The sequence below is a fragment of the Hoplias malabaricus genome, chromosome 9, assembly GCF_029633855.1.
Source record: "Hoplias malabaricus isolate fHopMal1 chromosome 9, fHopMal1.hap1, whole genome shotgun sequence".
Taxonomy (NCBI): domain Eukaryota; kingdom Metazoa; phylum Chordata; class Actinopteri; order Characiformes; family Erythrinidae; genus Hoplias; species Hoplias malabaricus.
Genome location: NC_089808.1, coordinates 9,933,897 through 9,947,907, shown reverse-complemented (window position 1 = coordinate 9,947,907; position 14,011 = coordinate 9,933,897). Strand labels below are relative to the sequence as shown.

The following is a 14,011-nucleotide window of genomic DNA, read 5'->3' as shown; positions in this document are numbered from 1 at the left end:
GTGTGAGTGTTTGTTGACCTGGGAAGGACTGGTGCCCCCTCCAGGGTGTGTTCCTGCCATGTGCCCAGTTAATACATGGCCTCAACCCTGAGCTGGATTAGGAGAAACATAATAAAACTTACATCAGTATACAATCTAAATTCCCCATGTGGATGGTGGATCATTTTCAGCGCTGCAGTGACATTCATGTGTTGTGGTGGGTTCAGTGGATCAGATACAGCAGTGCTGCTGGAGTTTTTAAACAGTGCCTGCTCTATTTCAGAGGGAAAAAAACAGAGGGCATTCAGTTAAGAAGGTCAAGGCCTTTTGTGTAAAGAAATGTTTGCTGTTTTTATTTGATCTGAATCTGATGTAGCTTTGTAGTGTTTCCAGACAGAAATACAGACTTCAACTTGTTACTGACCAAAGAGATGATGTTTATCTAAAGTGTTTCTAACCAAACGACACAAACATTTTTATATTCTTTGGAAATAACGTTCTGAGCCTGAAAAAATGAAAGCAATTTCCATGTATTTCCATAAGATAAACATTGTAAAGTGGTTGATCAGCAGGGATCTCAGAGGAACTGTGCAGGAAAAACATCTGTCTGTGGACATTGTGTCCAAGAAATGAGTTTCATTTTTTTTATAGAATTAGAACAACAAATACCACCCTCCGGGCTTGTTTTTAGGGAGTTTGTCCCCCTTTGTTCATAAGAATTTGTATTGGATTTTAAAATTAAGCCATGAGGACATTAGCAAGGTCTGGTACTGGTTTTTGGATTATTGGATCTGGATCACAGTCAACCCTCCAAGTCATCCTTATGGAAATATTTGGAATATGGTTCATTAAAAAAGTGGTTCTGTAAAGCACTTAACATAATATAGTACTGTCCAGGTAAGGTTTAATGCTGCAAATTGAGGGAATTTCAATCATGTTATTTTAGACAAAAAAAAAAACCCAGAGCTGTATGCTTCATGGCTACTGTGAAAAGTTGGAATTGAAGAAAAGAGTTTGTATTGACATTTTCACCAAAAGATTTTTCGAAACAAGTCAGGAAGTATTGACACTTCAGGATTGATCTGTCTCAACATGAAAGCTGTATCAGTTTCTTAATACCTTAAAGATATTGTGTGCAAAATATATCACTGAGGGCATGGATTGGAAAATGTAAAATTCTGCCTGTGTAGACAGTTCGCTAAATATTGGGACACTGTGACTGGTTGAACTCATGAGCAAATTCCCCAGGGCCAAATGAGTTGAATCAGATGTGACAGAGCAGGGAAAACACATTTCAGGCCAGTGGCCCCCCAGGATTGGGATCAGGAACCAGAGCACTGTGGGGCTAAAAGCTCCTTCTCAGAGCATTATATGCTCTGGCTGTTAATACTGCCGTGTTGTGATAAGCCAGAGAATCTGAGATGCTCTCCAGATAAGCCACGTGAGGGGATGCCTTGCTCTGGAAACACAGGAAGTGCTCAGCACTGAGATTACCACAAAACTCCACATGCCATAAGACCAGCCTTGTTATGGAAGCCATATGCTAGCTAGCACAATGCCTTGTTTTGAAAGACACACTCTACTTCCACATGGGGATTCCTAGCAAGTTCAGAGCCTTTCTGACTGCAAATGGTCAAACGATATGTTTGGGTTGGACAGCTTAATCATTAGGTTCATTAAAGCCAGTCAAGTTTAGACTGTGAACCCTGCTCTAGCTAGCATGTCTCATATTAGCATGGAAAAATCATGAAAACTGAAAGGAATGGTTAACTCAACAATAACATCCAGGAACTGGTTATAAATACAGGGGAAAGTCAATATTTTGCCACAGCTAAAGAAAATCCTACCTGGGTATTTTAAAAATATACTGCAGTAGTGAAGGGCATTTGGTGTGAATAAACTCTTATTTTAAATGGCATCCTCACATGGCATGTGGCTTTAAAGCCACCAGCCTGAGAGTGTCAGGTCCAGCATAGACTTTGTCCAAGATTTAGACTTAACTAAAAATTAATATATATTTTTTTTAACTGCTGGCCCAACTGCAGAGCTCAATGCACTTGGAGGAGAACATTAACTGGCCAGATCGGGGCCCAGTTTCCTACAAGCGTGTGATGCTCACTCTACCACTTAAAATGCTCTTTGTTCTAAGATTCTTTTGGGAAACCCAGCCCTGTTATGTTGGCTAACAGATGTCTGCTCTGGTTACAGCTGTTCTTGAGATGTAGGGAGAAGAAAAGCCATCCTACATACTCAGACAGTGTGAGGCAAGTCGTGCTCTCTTGGACCCCCAGTCTCGGAAATACTTTGAGGCTCACGTGTGAAATCGTCAAATAGTTGCCCTATGCTAATTGCTGTAAACTGCCATTACTTATTTGCTATATTTGCTTCATAGTTCTGGGGCAAATCAAAAGTAACAAACAGTATCTGTTAAACTACATATGGGATTTTTGTTTAATTTCAACCTATTTCCAACAATGTTCTCTTTGTTCTCAGATGGAGGAGGGTTACGAACTGGACCTTACCTATGTGACAGAGCGCATCATCGCTGTATCCTTCCCACAGAGCTGCTCAGAGGAGACCTACCTGCACAACCTGAAGGATGTCACACGCATGCTCAAGTCAAAACATGCTGATAACTACTTGGTAAGATACTCCTTTGCGTTTACACCCAGTGACAGAGGAGAAATGTCTGAGGGTAAGAAACCGCTCAGAAATATAGTCCCTGAAGGAATGAGTTTTGGCTTGTCTTGTGTGGACATTACACAGCGACTTTTGAACAAAGAGGTCTTTTCACTGTCTAGCTTCAGAAATAACAATAATTAACGACAGTGTCTCCAATTTGGTTACAGTTTTTATTGGGAAGTCTTTTTTGGTTCCCATGGAATGTTAAAGGACTGGTGACACCAGAACCATGAGAGAAAGAAACCAACATTATTTAAACTCTGTGTTAGGTTTTGCTAAAAATACACACATACACACACACACACACAGAGGTGGGCATTTCATTCAAGTAAGATTATTGTTACTGTTAGAATAATATGACTCAAGTAAAATTAAAAAGTACTAAATGACAAAACTACTCAAGTACTGAGTAACTGCTGAGAAACCCCTTTTGTTTAATAATCAGGACACGAAATAATACACCGGAATGCACAAAAATATAAAACAGCAATGAACAAATTCAGAGCCAGAGAATATATCTTAAACAACTAAAACAATAATAAATTAAATCTTTACCAAGTAACAAATTAAATCCAGCCACAGTAACGTAAACACAAAACAGTGGGCTCAGTAGGTAGAGGTTACAAAGAATAAGAAGAAAAAGGCAGTCTGTACATAAGTTTATGTAAACCATAAACAGGCTGTGTGTGTGTAGTTCTGTGTATTTACATGTTCACTAACAAAACAATGGACTAAATAGGCAGAGATTACGTTGTCTCTGCCATTATACCGTGCTTCTGTGCTGTTTTACTCCTGTGTTTGCCGCTAATGGCTACATTGGATTGGTGAGACACAGTTATGTGGCAGAGCCTCTGTTAGAAGTCTTGCCAAAACAAAACAGAGAGATTGTGCATTGGACGGAACGATAAAAAAAAGTAGCGAATAGAATGTACGTCAATGTAACTGTACAATTTATCCAAAATACAATATATATATATATCACATGAAAAATACAACATAAAAGATACATGGTTTTCTTTGGACAGCAACGATATATATTTTTTACTTAAAATTAATGGTATGGATGTTTATTTGTTATTTGTACACACTAGTCCTCCATATTTAGGAGTATCATTATTATATATTTGGTTATTTTCAAAGTTTACAACTCTCCTTTGAGTGGATCCTTCTTTGTCTGGATTGCACTGTTGTATTGCCATTGATAGAGACAGTGAATGGAACAGCACACTACAGAAGACCTACAATTTAGTTGGTCAAGTAACTGCTAACTGCTCATTTAAAAATGATTTATTAAAACTGATTAGTTGCCAGTAGTGCACTGTTTGTTGCTACATTTAAAATGAAGTTGTGCTGATTTTTCCCGTGCTCAATGCTAAATATGCTATTGGGCTACAGGGGTATAAAGTTGTTAACTGAGATGTTTATCAGTATGTGGCTTGATGCTAAAACGGGTTTAGTCTAAACTAGTTTCTTTAAGTACATTTACAAACCTTAGCTTTTAAATTCATCTAGAAAATGTATCTTATCTAATTTTTTTTAACTTAATTAGCAAACAGTACCTTAAATATTTTCAGATTTCAGAAACTAAATTCTCGTTTCTGTTCTTTGTTTTCTTTCCAGGTGATAAACCTGTCAGAGAAAAGACATGACCTGACAAAGATGAACCCTAAGGTAATGTAAAAAGATCTGTTTGAAAATGCCTCACTTACAGTGCCGCAGTGTGTGGGTGGAGTGTGTTTACTGTGTGTTTGGTAATGGCAGCCCTAGTCATCAGAGTCTATGGAACTAACTCAGCCCAAACAGTAAAGAGCACACATGCTATGTGTGAATTAGTGTATTTCAGCTCCAGTTATGCCCATTTAAAATTATTTTGGAGGTAAATGTTGCCAATTAGCAAATTTTGCATATGAGCTTTAGGCATGTGTGATGTTTAAGATGAATATTAACTGCACTTGAGCATTTTTGAAGTATTAAACATGAATATTTTACATTTATCTAATTATTTTACATGTTTTAGTTCATATATCTTTCATGTGAAACACTTAATAGTACCCCCTTGTGGGCAACTCCTTAATATGTGTATGTGAGTAAATAAATTACGAGCCAATTCCGTGAGGTGCTTAACATGTAAAAAGTCTGCTTTTCAGAAATCAATGTGCAACTTGAGAAACCGTTATTTGCATTTTTAATTCATCTTATCTTAAAGGTTACGTTCATGTTTTTTTTAATCAGAAAACACTTTTTATAAAATTTAGAGACTCAGTTTCCTCAGCATTTGCTGTTCTCCAGCCTGTTTGTGCTCTGGACACAAGTCTGATATGTTTGTGAAGTTCCAATGTCAGAAAACCATCTCAGAAAACATACTCCTGTATGCTAGGTTTCCTCTATGTAAGAGTATACAGCAGAGAAATGTCAACTCGAGGTGTTTAGACAATGAAGAGGCCTCCAAGCAATGAAATGTATGAACTGAAATGATAATATTGCTCTATTCCTGCTCCATAGGTTGGTAAGATTGACCTTTTTTTTTTGCCGTTTCTGATTACTTAAGGTGGATCTGACTCCAGATTAGGGAGAGCGCTAACTGCATTAAAGTAAACATAGACAGAAAGTGCTACAAAACGAAACAACTTGAGTTACAAATGAGTTTCTGTGGTGAATGAAAACTTACAGACAAGTTAAACTGGTACAAACAACAGTTGTTTTATTTTCCCCTCAAACATACCGTTCCACCTTTAAAAGACATTAATCTTCTGAACGTAAACAAATCAGAGGGACCAGCAGTTCCCTAGAAGCTTTGAAATTGCCTTTAATTGCTACTACCTGCTCATACTATTTTTCTATATCTTTTGTTCATTTAGTTTATTTACACTAGAGAGTGAAGTTAATTGTGCTATCTTATACTTTTGCATGTTTATACAAATTTATACAACTAGTTATGTTGCTTATGTTTTGAACTATTTCTAGACACTGGACACAGGCTGGCCGGACCTGCATGCTCCTCCATTGGACAAAATCTGCACAATCTGCAAGGCCATGGAAAACTGGCTTCATGCTGACCCTCAGCATGTGGTGGTCATTCACTGCAGGGTGAGAGTCCACACGCCACACACTGTTCACATTTAAATCTGTACATCTTCTGAAAACACCACTGATTTCCACATGGCAGGTTAGGGTTCAGTTCCTAGCTAGTGCAGTAACACCATGCTATACCAATTAGAGCATTAGCCCCTATGTCTGTAACATGATTATTATTGTTATTTGCTCCTGTATTAGAGCGTCTGCCAGATGTAAAATATGTAAAGCACTAATGCTGCTGAAAAGAAAGAGCATTTACCAAAGACTGACATTACACAAACAGGAATATATAATTTAAAATGATGACAGTGGTACTGAGCAGAAAATGTCTTAGTACTATAACCTTGTTCAGGTGTTGAGAATAGTTTGCAGATCAAATGGTCTAGATTTTCCATTATCGTGTTATTGATTCAGCTGTTTTTCAAGCTAGCTAATAAATAAATAAATAATTAAATAAACAGGGTACTTCCACAGTTCAAAACTGCTTTGCGTATGTAATACTGTGACTTTCTGCTGTTTATCTAAGCTTTAAGAGTGTTGGCAAAATTGCAACTGGAAAAAACAACGTTCTCACTAAACTCAAAGTTAAGGTAGTAATTAATGTAAAACAAATTGAAAAAGCTCAAGCATAAATTACATATTGAGTAAATGTAATGTAATGTGTTGCAAATCACCTTTGTGTTTAGCTCCTGTGCATTGTGTATGTCTGTTTTTTCATTACTTCCAGGGAGGAAAAGGCAGGATTGGAGTCGTCATCTCTTCATTTGTCCACTTCACAGACATCTCAGCCAGGTACTGACCTGCACCTCACCCTCCCTTCCCCTACCATGTGTACATATGTATCAATCTCTCACTGACATTTTGAGGATAATACTATAATGAAACTATATAAGGCCTTAATCGTCAGGTTTGAAACAGTCACCAGGCTTGTTGCCAAGAATTAACTAGAGGGGGTGTAATGTCGCCTGAGTTGTCTGGAAAGATGTAGTTCCTGTACCTTTTGTGACGAGTTGGCGTGGTGTTTCAAAACGAATCAACCGACATAGGTACCTGACCTGTTTTTGTGAATAAATGCAATATAATACTTGGAGCACTATTCAAAGACAAAACCTTGCCAGAAGAGTGAAGTCTGTTACTGAAATAACTTGTTTACAAACTTTAATTTGATTATGTTATTATTACAGCTCCCAAAAATATCAAAATGTTAACTATAATAATATTCAATAATCTTAAAGAGACTTACTGGACTCTTACACTAATGCTCTAAAACTTAAGCTGTAGTCATGCTGTGATTGTCAAGGACATTGGGCAGCTCTGGTCAATCCTTTGGTTGAAATGGTGATTATCACATGTGTGTTCATGCTGATCTGCTCAGTACACACACTCCTGCTGTGGTGTGTGTAACTTCCCTATTTATTCACTGCACACTAGGAGATTAATCTGTGTGAGTGAGTGAGAAAGAGTTTGTTGAAAACCTCACACTGTGTGTGCTTTGTGTGGGTTTTTATACATTTGTAAGGACCAGATGTCCCCTCAAGGATATGAATATGTAACATTTTGTTGCATTGTGAGGACATTTTGATGGTGCTCACAACTTCTAATGCTTTCTTACAAAAACTGGTAGTTTAATGTGGGAAAAATAAAAGAGTGAAATCATTTACTTTTGCTTAATGAGGTATAGGTTAGGTTTGGGTGTAGCGTTAGTATGCTACAGTAATCAGTGTTTCTGATTACTGGAAGGCCCTCATGAGTATCTATCTCTCTATCTGTGTGTGTCTGTGTGTGTGCGTGTGTGTGCATGTGTCCGTACACTCCGCGCTTGTGTTTTTCGGTGTGTGTGCTTTCTGCTTTTAATGGTTTAGTGGTGTTGGGATAGTGCATCCCCTTCGTCAGTGTTTATTTAACCAGGGCATTGTGCTCTTCCACACTGCAATCCTGACCTCACTGGATACTTACTTCTCTCTCTCTCTCTCTCTCTCTCTCTGTGTTTGTTTGTATGATCCACTTCCTTTTTTTCTTCTTCTAACAATGCCTGCCAGTGTTAATATTAAATATTAAATTGAACTCTTTAAATATCCGACCTCCCTTTTGCTCACAATTCTCTTGTAGTCATGTTCATTGCAAATAAATATACTCACAGAATGATTCTCAATTCTCATGCTATTTTTGTCTGTTTTTATTTTGTCTGGTGCAGTGCAGACCAGGCATTGGACCGCTTTGCTATGAGAAAGTTCTATGATGATAAAGTCTCTGCTCTGATGACTCCGTCTCAGAAAAGGTAAGATGGTCATTCATGTGTGAAGTGGTGGTAGGATAAAAGGAGCGTAAACCTGGCACAAAAATAAAAGCTGCATAAGAAAGTTAAACTAGGACTTTAAATGATTTACTTACAAAGCCAAAAAACACTAGGACTCAAATAAACTCAACACAAACCTGAGCACAAACAATATCATGTTAAAGAAAGAAAAGTGATAATAGCTATAGCTGATGTGGTGGGGTCTTGTTTGTAGAACTCTCCTACTAAGACCCTTTCTCTTGTGGCTTAAATGTCTCACATATGAAATGAGAATGTGTGGGATGGTGTCTTTGTGAATGCTCCACCTTTCGTGCCAAAGGGAATGGGAGAATACAATATAGACCTCAAAGCATTGGCTTTAGGTGCATGAAATCTAATCATCCAATATCAGTGCCTATCAGTAATGCTCTTGTGGATGAACGCAATTAAATCCATGCAGCAGTGTTTCAATACATATTTTGAAGCCTTTGTGGGAAGAGTAGTCACTGTTACTACAACAAATTTGTACCAACTCACACTTACCGCTTACTCATATAGCAATTTTGTAGACACACAAAGTGCTTTACATTCTTTGGAAGACTAAGGAGTCGCATCAGCCACAACCAGTGGACGCCAGCCAAGTACACTCACCACACATCAGCTATTTGGTTGAGAGGCAACAGCACAAGGCAATAAACACACCCTGAACGGGGTGCAAGCCCATCACCAGGAATCTCACATACACGGACTCACCCAATGTCACTGTCAGGAAAAACTGTCTATGTGGTGGTTCCCTCAAGTGTGCCTATTCTGTACCTTTGTACCTGTACCTATGTTAGGGAACAAATTGTGTTGATTTCATATGCCCCGCTTTATCTACATGATTTTTTATTTTACACAGTTCTATAATGAAAGATTACAAATATTCACCTCTCTTTCTGGAGAAGAGAATGTAATCTACCTTTAGGGAACACAACTGGACTTTAAAAACACTGTTGTACCTTTTAAATGTACATTTATGTGTACCTCTTACACCACTGTGCTGCCCAATCTATTTGGATCGTCAGAGATTTACAAACCCCAGGCAGCAAAGAATATTTCGCCCAAATGAGACACATCTGCAGTTTTTCTTAAGGCCCACATTTGGCCTGGAATGATAGCGTTGACTCAGGGTGAGTCTGGATGCCTCAACTCAACCACGAGTCCATCTTATACGGGCCAGATGTCAACATTTGGCCCATGTCCGGCCCACACAACACGTGCCATAAACCAAGTCTATCCTGGCTCATGATAGTTGGCCCATATCCGGCCCACAAAACACTTGCCAGTGCCGTAATTAAGCTGTAAGTGCCAAACGTGAGACAGATTTAGCTCAAATGTCTCCACTATCTGTGAATTAGCAATTTTGGGAGGCATGTATACAGTTCTGGAACTTACGTCCAGACTATATGTTATAAATGGGAGTCCTTATTTAGACATCAAGCAATGTGAAAGTACCATAAGAGGGGTGCTGCTTTTCATTTTTGATATGTAGATATGTTCTATATGCCTTTATCAAGAGAGAGAGAATGAACATGAAAGAGATACAAAGTGAGTATGGATGAAAGGGAAAGAAAGAAAAAGGAGAAGAAAAAGAATGAAAGAAAATGTGTGTAACCCAATGCCTTCTCTACTCTGACTCATACGGTGCATTATGAAGACTCATCCTCCACAAATGTATGATCTCTGCTACAGTTCTCACATGTGTGTCTTTGTCCAGTTTACAGCATAATACCACATCAATGTCAGCATCAGATACCATAAACCAACTGTCCGAGAGTTTAGTCTGGCCTTTAGTTTTCTTGCTTTGTCTCAGTCACAGTTTAATACAAACTGCACCGATTACATTGTTTGCACTGAAACAGTCACCACCCACATATGACCAAAACATACAGACAATAGAGAGTGCATTCAGTTATTGCTTTTTTTGTGTATTTTTTATTCATTATTGTTATTAACACCCACTTTTTTTTTCTTATTTCTGCTTTTCTCCAAGTTCAATAAATTGACTATAGCATTGTGCTAAGTGATGGGGATAGGGGTGGTTATCCTGCCCACCCAGAGAGCATGAAGCCAGTTGTGCATTTTTGGACTCCCAAGTTCAGATTCCATTTTCCTAATAATAGGACCAGCTTTTAGGACCAAACTGGGGCAAATCTTCATACGTTTTTAAGGATTTACATAATTACATAAGACTTTTGAACATGTGAATTAAAGGAAAATATTCAACACATCTGAGAGCCTGTTAACTCTAGTCATTTCATTTAACATGGTTCCACATCCAGGTTTATAACCAGGCTTCATTCATGCTTAATTTTGGTATGTTTTGTTACATTTCTAAGTGAAAATGAAGATACACCAACTTATGGTTTGCCATGTTATTAGAATACTGAAAAGCAGACTTCACGGACCTCTGTCAAGCTGTAGTATATTATGTGTCAAAAAAGGTGAACAACATTCAGTCAAGTATTCAGATTTACCCATTTACTGATTTCAGATTTTGTTGATGTTTTTTGTTTCTTCCCCTAGATATGTGTGGATTCTGAACAGTCTTCTGAGTGGATCCATGAAGATGAATGCCTCCCCACTCTTTTTGCACTGCATCATTCTCCACGGCATTCCCAACTTTGACAACTCCGGAGGTTTGTTTTGTTCTGTTTAAATCTGTGTTATTTATTTCTCTGATGTTCTTTTTCTATACCGATATCAGATATCTGGGCACATCTTTAAATTTTATAGAATAATCTTTTTACTCACTCAGTCAGTCATGAATGTTAATAAGCCCTTCGCACGGTGGTGGGCAGCCGTGGCCTGGTGGTTAGGGAACTGGGTTTGTAACCACAAGTTTGCCAGTTCAGTCGCCCAGAGCTGGGTTAAATGCAGAGAACAAATTCCTCTGTGTGCGAGCACAGTGGTCAATAAATTAATTCCACGCCAAAGGAATCTGATGGTGGCCACCATGGTCCACAACTTCAGAAAAAAGCTCCTCTGATTTCACCACCATTTCTAACAACAGACTGAAACCTGATTTGGTTTCAACTTATAGCCAATAATGTATATAGAATATCTAGAAGGGTTTTTAGGTGAAATTTGTTGGTCTTATTATGGATAGTGTATTTACATTGCAAATGTAATTAATTCTAATTAATGTATGGTCAGTAATCCCTACACTCTTAAAAATAAAGATGCTACAAAGGGGCCTTTAGGCGATGCCATAGAAAGACCACTTTTGGTTCCATGAAGAACCATGTGTGTTTAAGAGACATGTGAATATGGAGAACCTTTTAAAGGTTTAAAAATCACTGAATCTTAAAGTTCTTTTCTCATTTGAACGTATTAACAAAAATGGTTCTTTATGGGACCAAAAGGTTTTCTTCTATGGCATTGCTCAAAGAACCCCTTACACTTTTTTAAGAGGGTAGGCTGATCATAAATATCATTGTTTGAGATGGAAATGCTTACAGAATTTTATATCTGTAAGTTAAATAATTTGTTATGAAGGGTACTCACTGGTATTATAGATTATGTCTTGCTCATTCTTTCAGATATGTGGATTATGTTTGTAATCCCCCTTTATCCAACCTCTAAAGGCTGAAATTATCCACTTAAGTACTACATGACAAAAAGTCTTGATTGGACTTTTTAATACCTTCTGGTATTCCATTAACCCTGTTAAACTTAACTTAAACATAGCATAATAATAAGAGAAATACTACATCACATGCAGAACATTTTTAAAATAGTGAAATAAGAATAACATTTTTTGTTTTAATTTTATCAAGTCCCCTGGGTTCCCTCTAAAATATATTTTATTGGATTGGTGGAGTTCAAGGAATGGTACTGGGAAGATTAAAATAGGAAAATAATGAGCCTTTTTTGGTGTAATAATAAACAGATGAAACTCAATGGTGTAATAATAAACAGCCTGTACATGCAGGTATTGACTCAAATCCAAACACTCCAGGGGAGGATTTACCGTAAATCATTGTCTGATACGTGACTAACCACAGTAACATGAGATACACACATGCATGCATGCTTCTTTCTAGGTAAAAAGCCATAGATTCATGAACTGACACAGTTATTGCACAAAAGACAATAGATCAAATTTCCCACAATCCCCTAGAGTTCTCAAAACATGCTAAAAATTGCTCTGATGGAATAAAATGTTGTATGACGTCTTACTACTTGAAGTTTATATTCTGTGGAAGTGCAGTTTAGTATCTGAATACTTCTAAATCTTTTTCTATATTGTTAAAAATATTTCAATCTAGCACACTGTTAGGGCTCCCCACTAGCGTTTGTGTGTGGTGGGGAGTGTAGGTTTTGTGCCACATCACTGCAGTATCTTCATCTATTCCCTTTTGATAATGATCAGAGGGGAGTGTGTGATTGTGCCCTGCTACATTAAAAAAAGGGGGGGACCCTATTTCAATCTAAAGGCTTTAATGGCCACAAAAACAAATAAAGGTAAAGCTATGTTTGACATAGGATTTTATCTGCACAACATTTCAGGGTCTACTTTGTCAGATTTTTGCATTTCATAAACAAATGTTTTCTGTGGGTGACAGGTCTGTACCACAGGCAGGCCAGTTTAGCATCTGGATGCCTTACTCTGGAGCCATGCTGTTGAAATACAGTTATACTTGTCTAGGTGGAAGCATATGCTGATCTAAAACCTGTACATGAGATATAGCTTTTATGGTGTCTTCAGTGGTGTTCAAGTCACCCAATCCAGTGCATCCCCCGCACCATCATGGATCCTGGGTTTTGCACTGTACACTTAAAACAAGCCAGATGGTCCCTCTCCTCTTTAGCCCAGAGGATGTGGTTTTAAAATTTCGATTGACTTAGTTTTGATTCACCTTTACCTGTGTCTGTGTGGGATTCCTCTGAGTGTTCCAGTTTTCTTCCACATTTGAAGAACACCCGTTAGTAAGTGAACTGTCCATGTGGGATTGTCCATAAGAGGGAGGGAGGGAGTATGGCACTGTGATGGACCTGTGCCCTGTCCAGGGTGTGCTCCCACCTTGCACACAGTGATTCCGGGTCCATAGTTCTAAAGGCTATAGCTAGGACTCTCCCAATACTCTGTATTGTCAGCCAACCTTTAAAAGTCCTGTGATAAAACTGCTATAATATAGCAATATAATCAGTCATTTTATGGTACATTTGTCCCTGTTTTGCAGTGTGTCGTCCGTACATAAAGGTGTACCAAGGGATGCAAGCAGTGTATTCATCAGGAGTTTAGTGAGTTCCATGTTTATGCTCAATTTTTATATTATTTGTTTTTGTTCTTTGGCTTCAGCTCTTTCTTTTGTTGATGGTGCAGGTTTATTAATTTTTCTTTTTTTATGTGAGTACAGTCAAATTGGACCTGGCCACAGACACAAGGTCTGCATTGTCTTGGAGCCAGCTCAGCTACTGAAGGGAGACATAATGGTACAATTATTACCTTGATTCAGTACAATTTAAAGGAATATTCCTGTAATTCTCAATCCAATCTCTACCTACAACATCTGTAATGCACCATCACTTGTCATTGATTATTTTCTAACTTTATTTTTGGTAAAACTCTTTGTAATACAAGTTTATTTTTGGCTTGTTGCTAAGTTGAACTGCCCATAGGTCTCTATTATCTGTAACTAACGTTTCAAATCAATAGTTTTTCTTTTGTTCTTTTCTAAAGGCAGTAAAATGCATTAAAACTACTGTATGTGGTCATATGCTTCTAAAATTTTATGTTGAAAAAGCCAGAGTATTTCTTTAACATATTAATAATACATTTTGGACATTTATGAGCAGTGTTTGAAAGCAGCTCTACATTTTAAACCTGTAATCTCTACTTGTACTTCAAAAACAACCATGGTGTAAAATGTAAAATGTTAGTTATGTTTAAACAAACATCTGCAGAATAAGTGCAAATATGAAAATACAACTCATTAATATAAGTAACTAAAG

At 37.7% G+C, this 14,011-nt stretch overlaps 1 protein-coding gene across 1 annotated transcript in view; it reads left to right on the top strand.

Annotated features, from left to right (window-relative positions):
• LOC136707191 (tensin-3-like) overlaps positions 1-14,011 on the top strand; it is a 63,916-nt gene that overhangs the window by 15,421 nt on the left and 34,484 nt on the right. The window contains exons 2-9 of the mRNA XM_066681129.1: positions 2,473-2,622; positions 4,282-4,332; positions 5,626-5,748; positions 6,464-6,528; positions 7,931-8,014; positions 10,580-10,692; positions 13,240-13,300; positions 13,417-13,492. Of these exons, the coding sequence (XP_066537226.1) occupies positions 2,473-2,622; positions 4,282-4,332; positions 5,626-5,748; positions 6,464-6,528; positions 7,931-8,014; positions 10,580-10,692; positions 13,240-13,300; positions 13,417-13,492 (723 nt within the window). The remainder of the gene's footprint in view (positions 1-2,472; positions 2,623-4,281; positions 4,333-5,625; positions 5,749-6,463; positions 6,529-7,930; positions 8,015-10,579; positions 10,693-13,239; positions 13,301-13,416; positions 13,493-14,011) is intronic.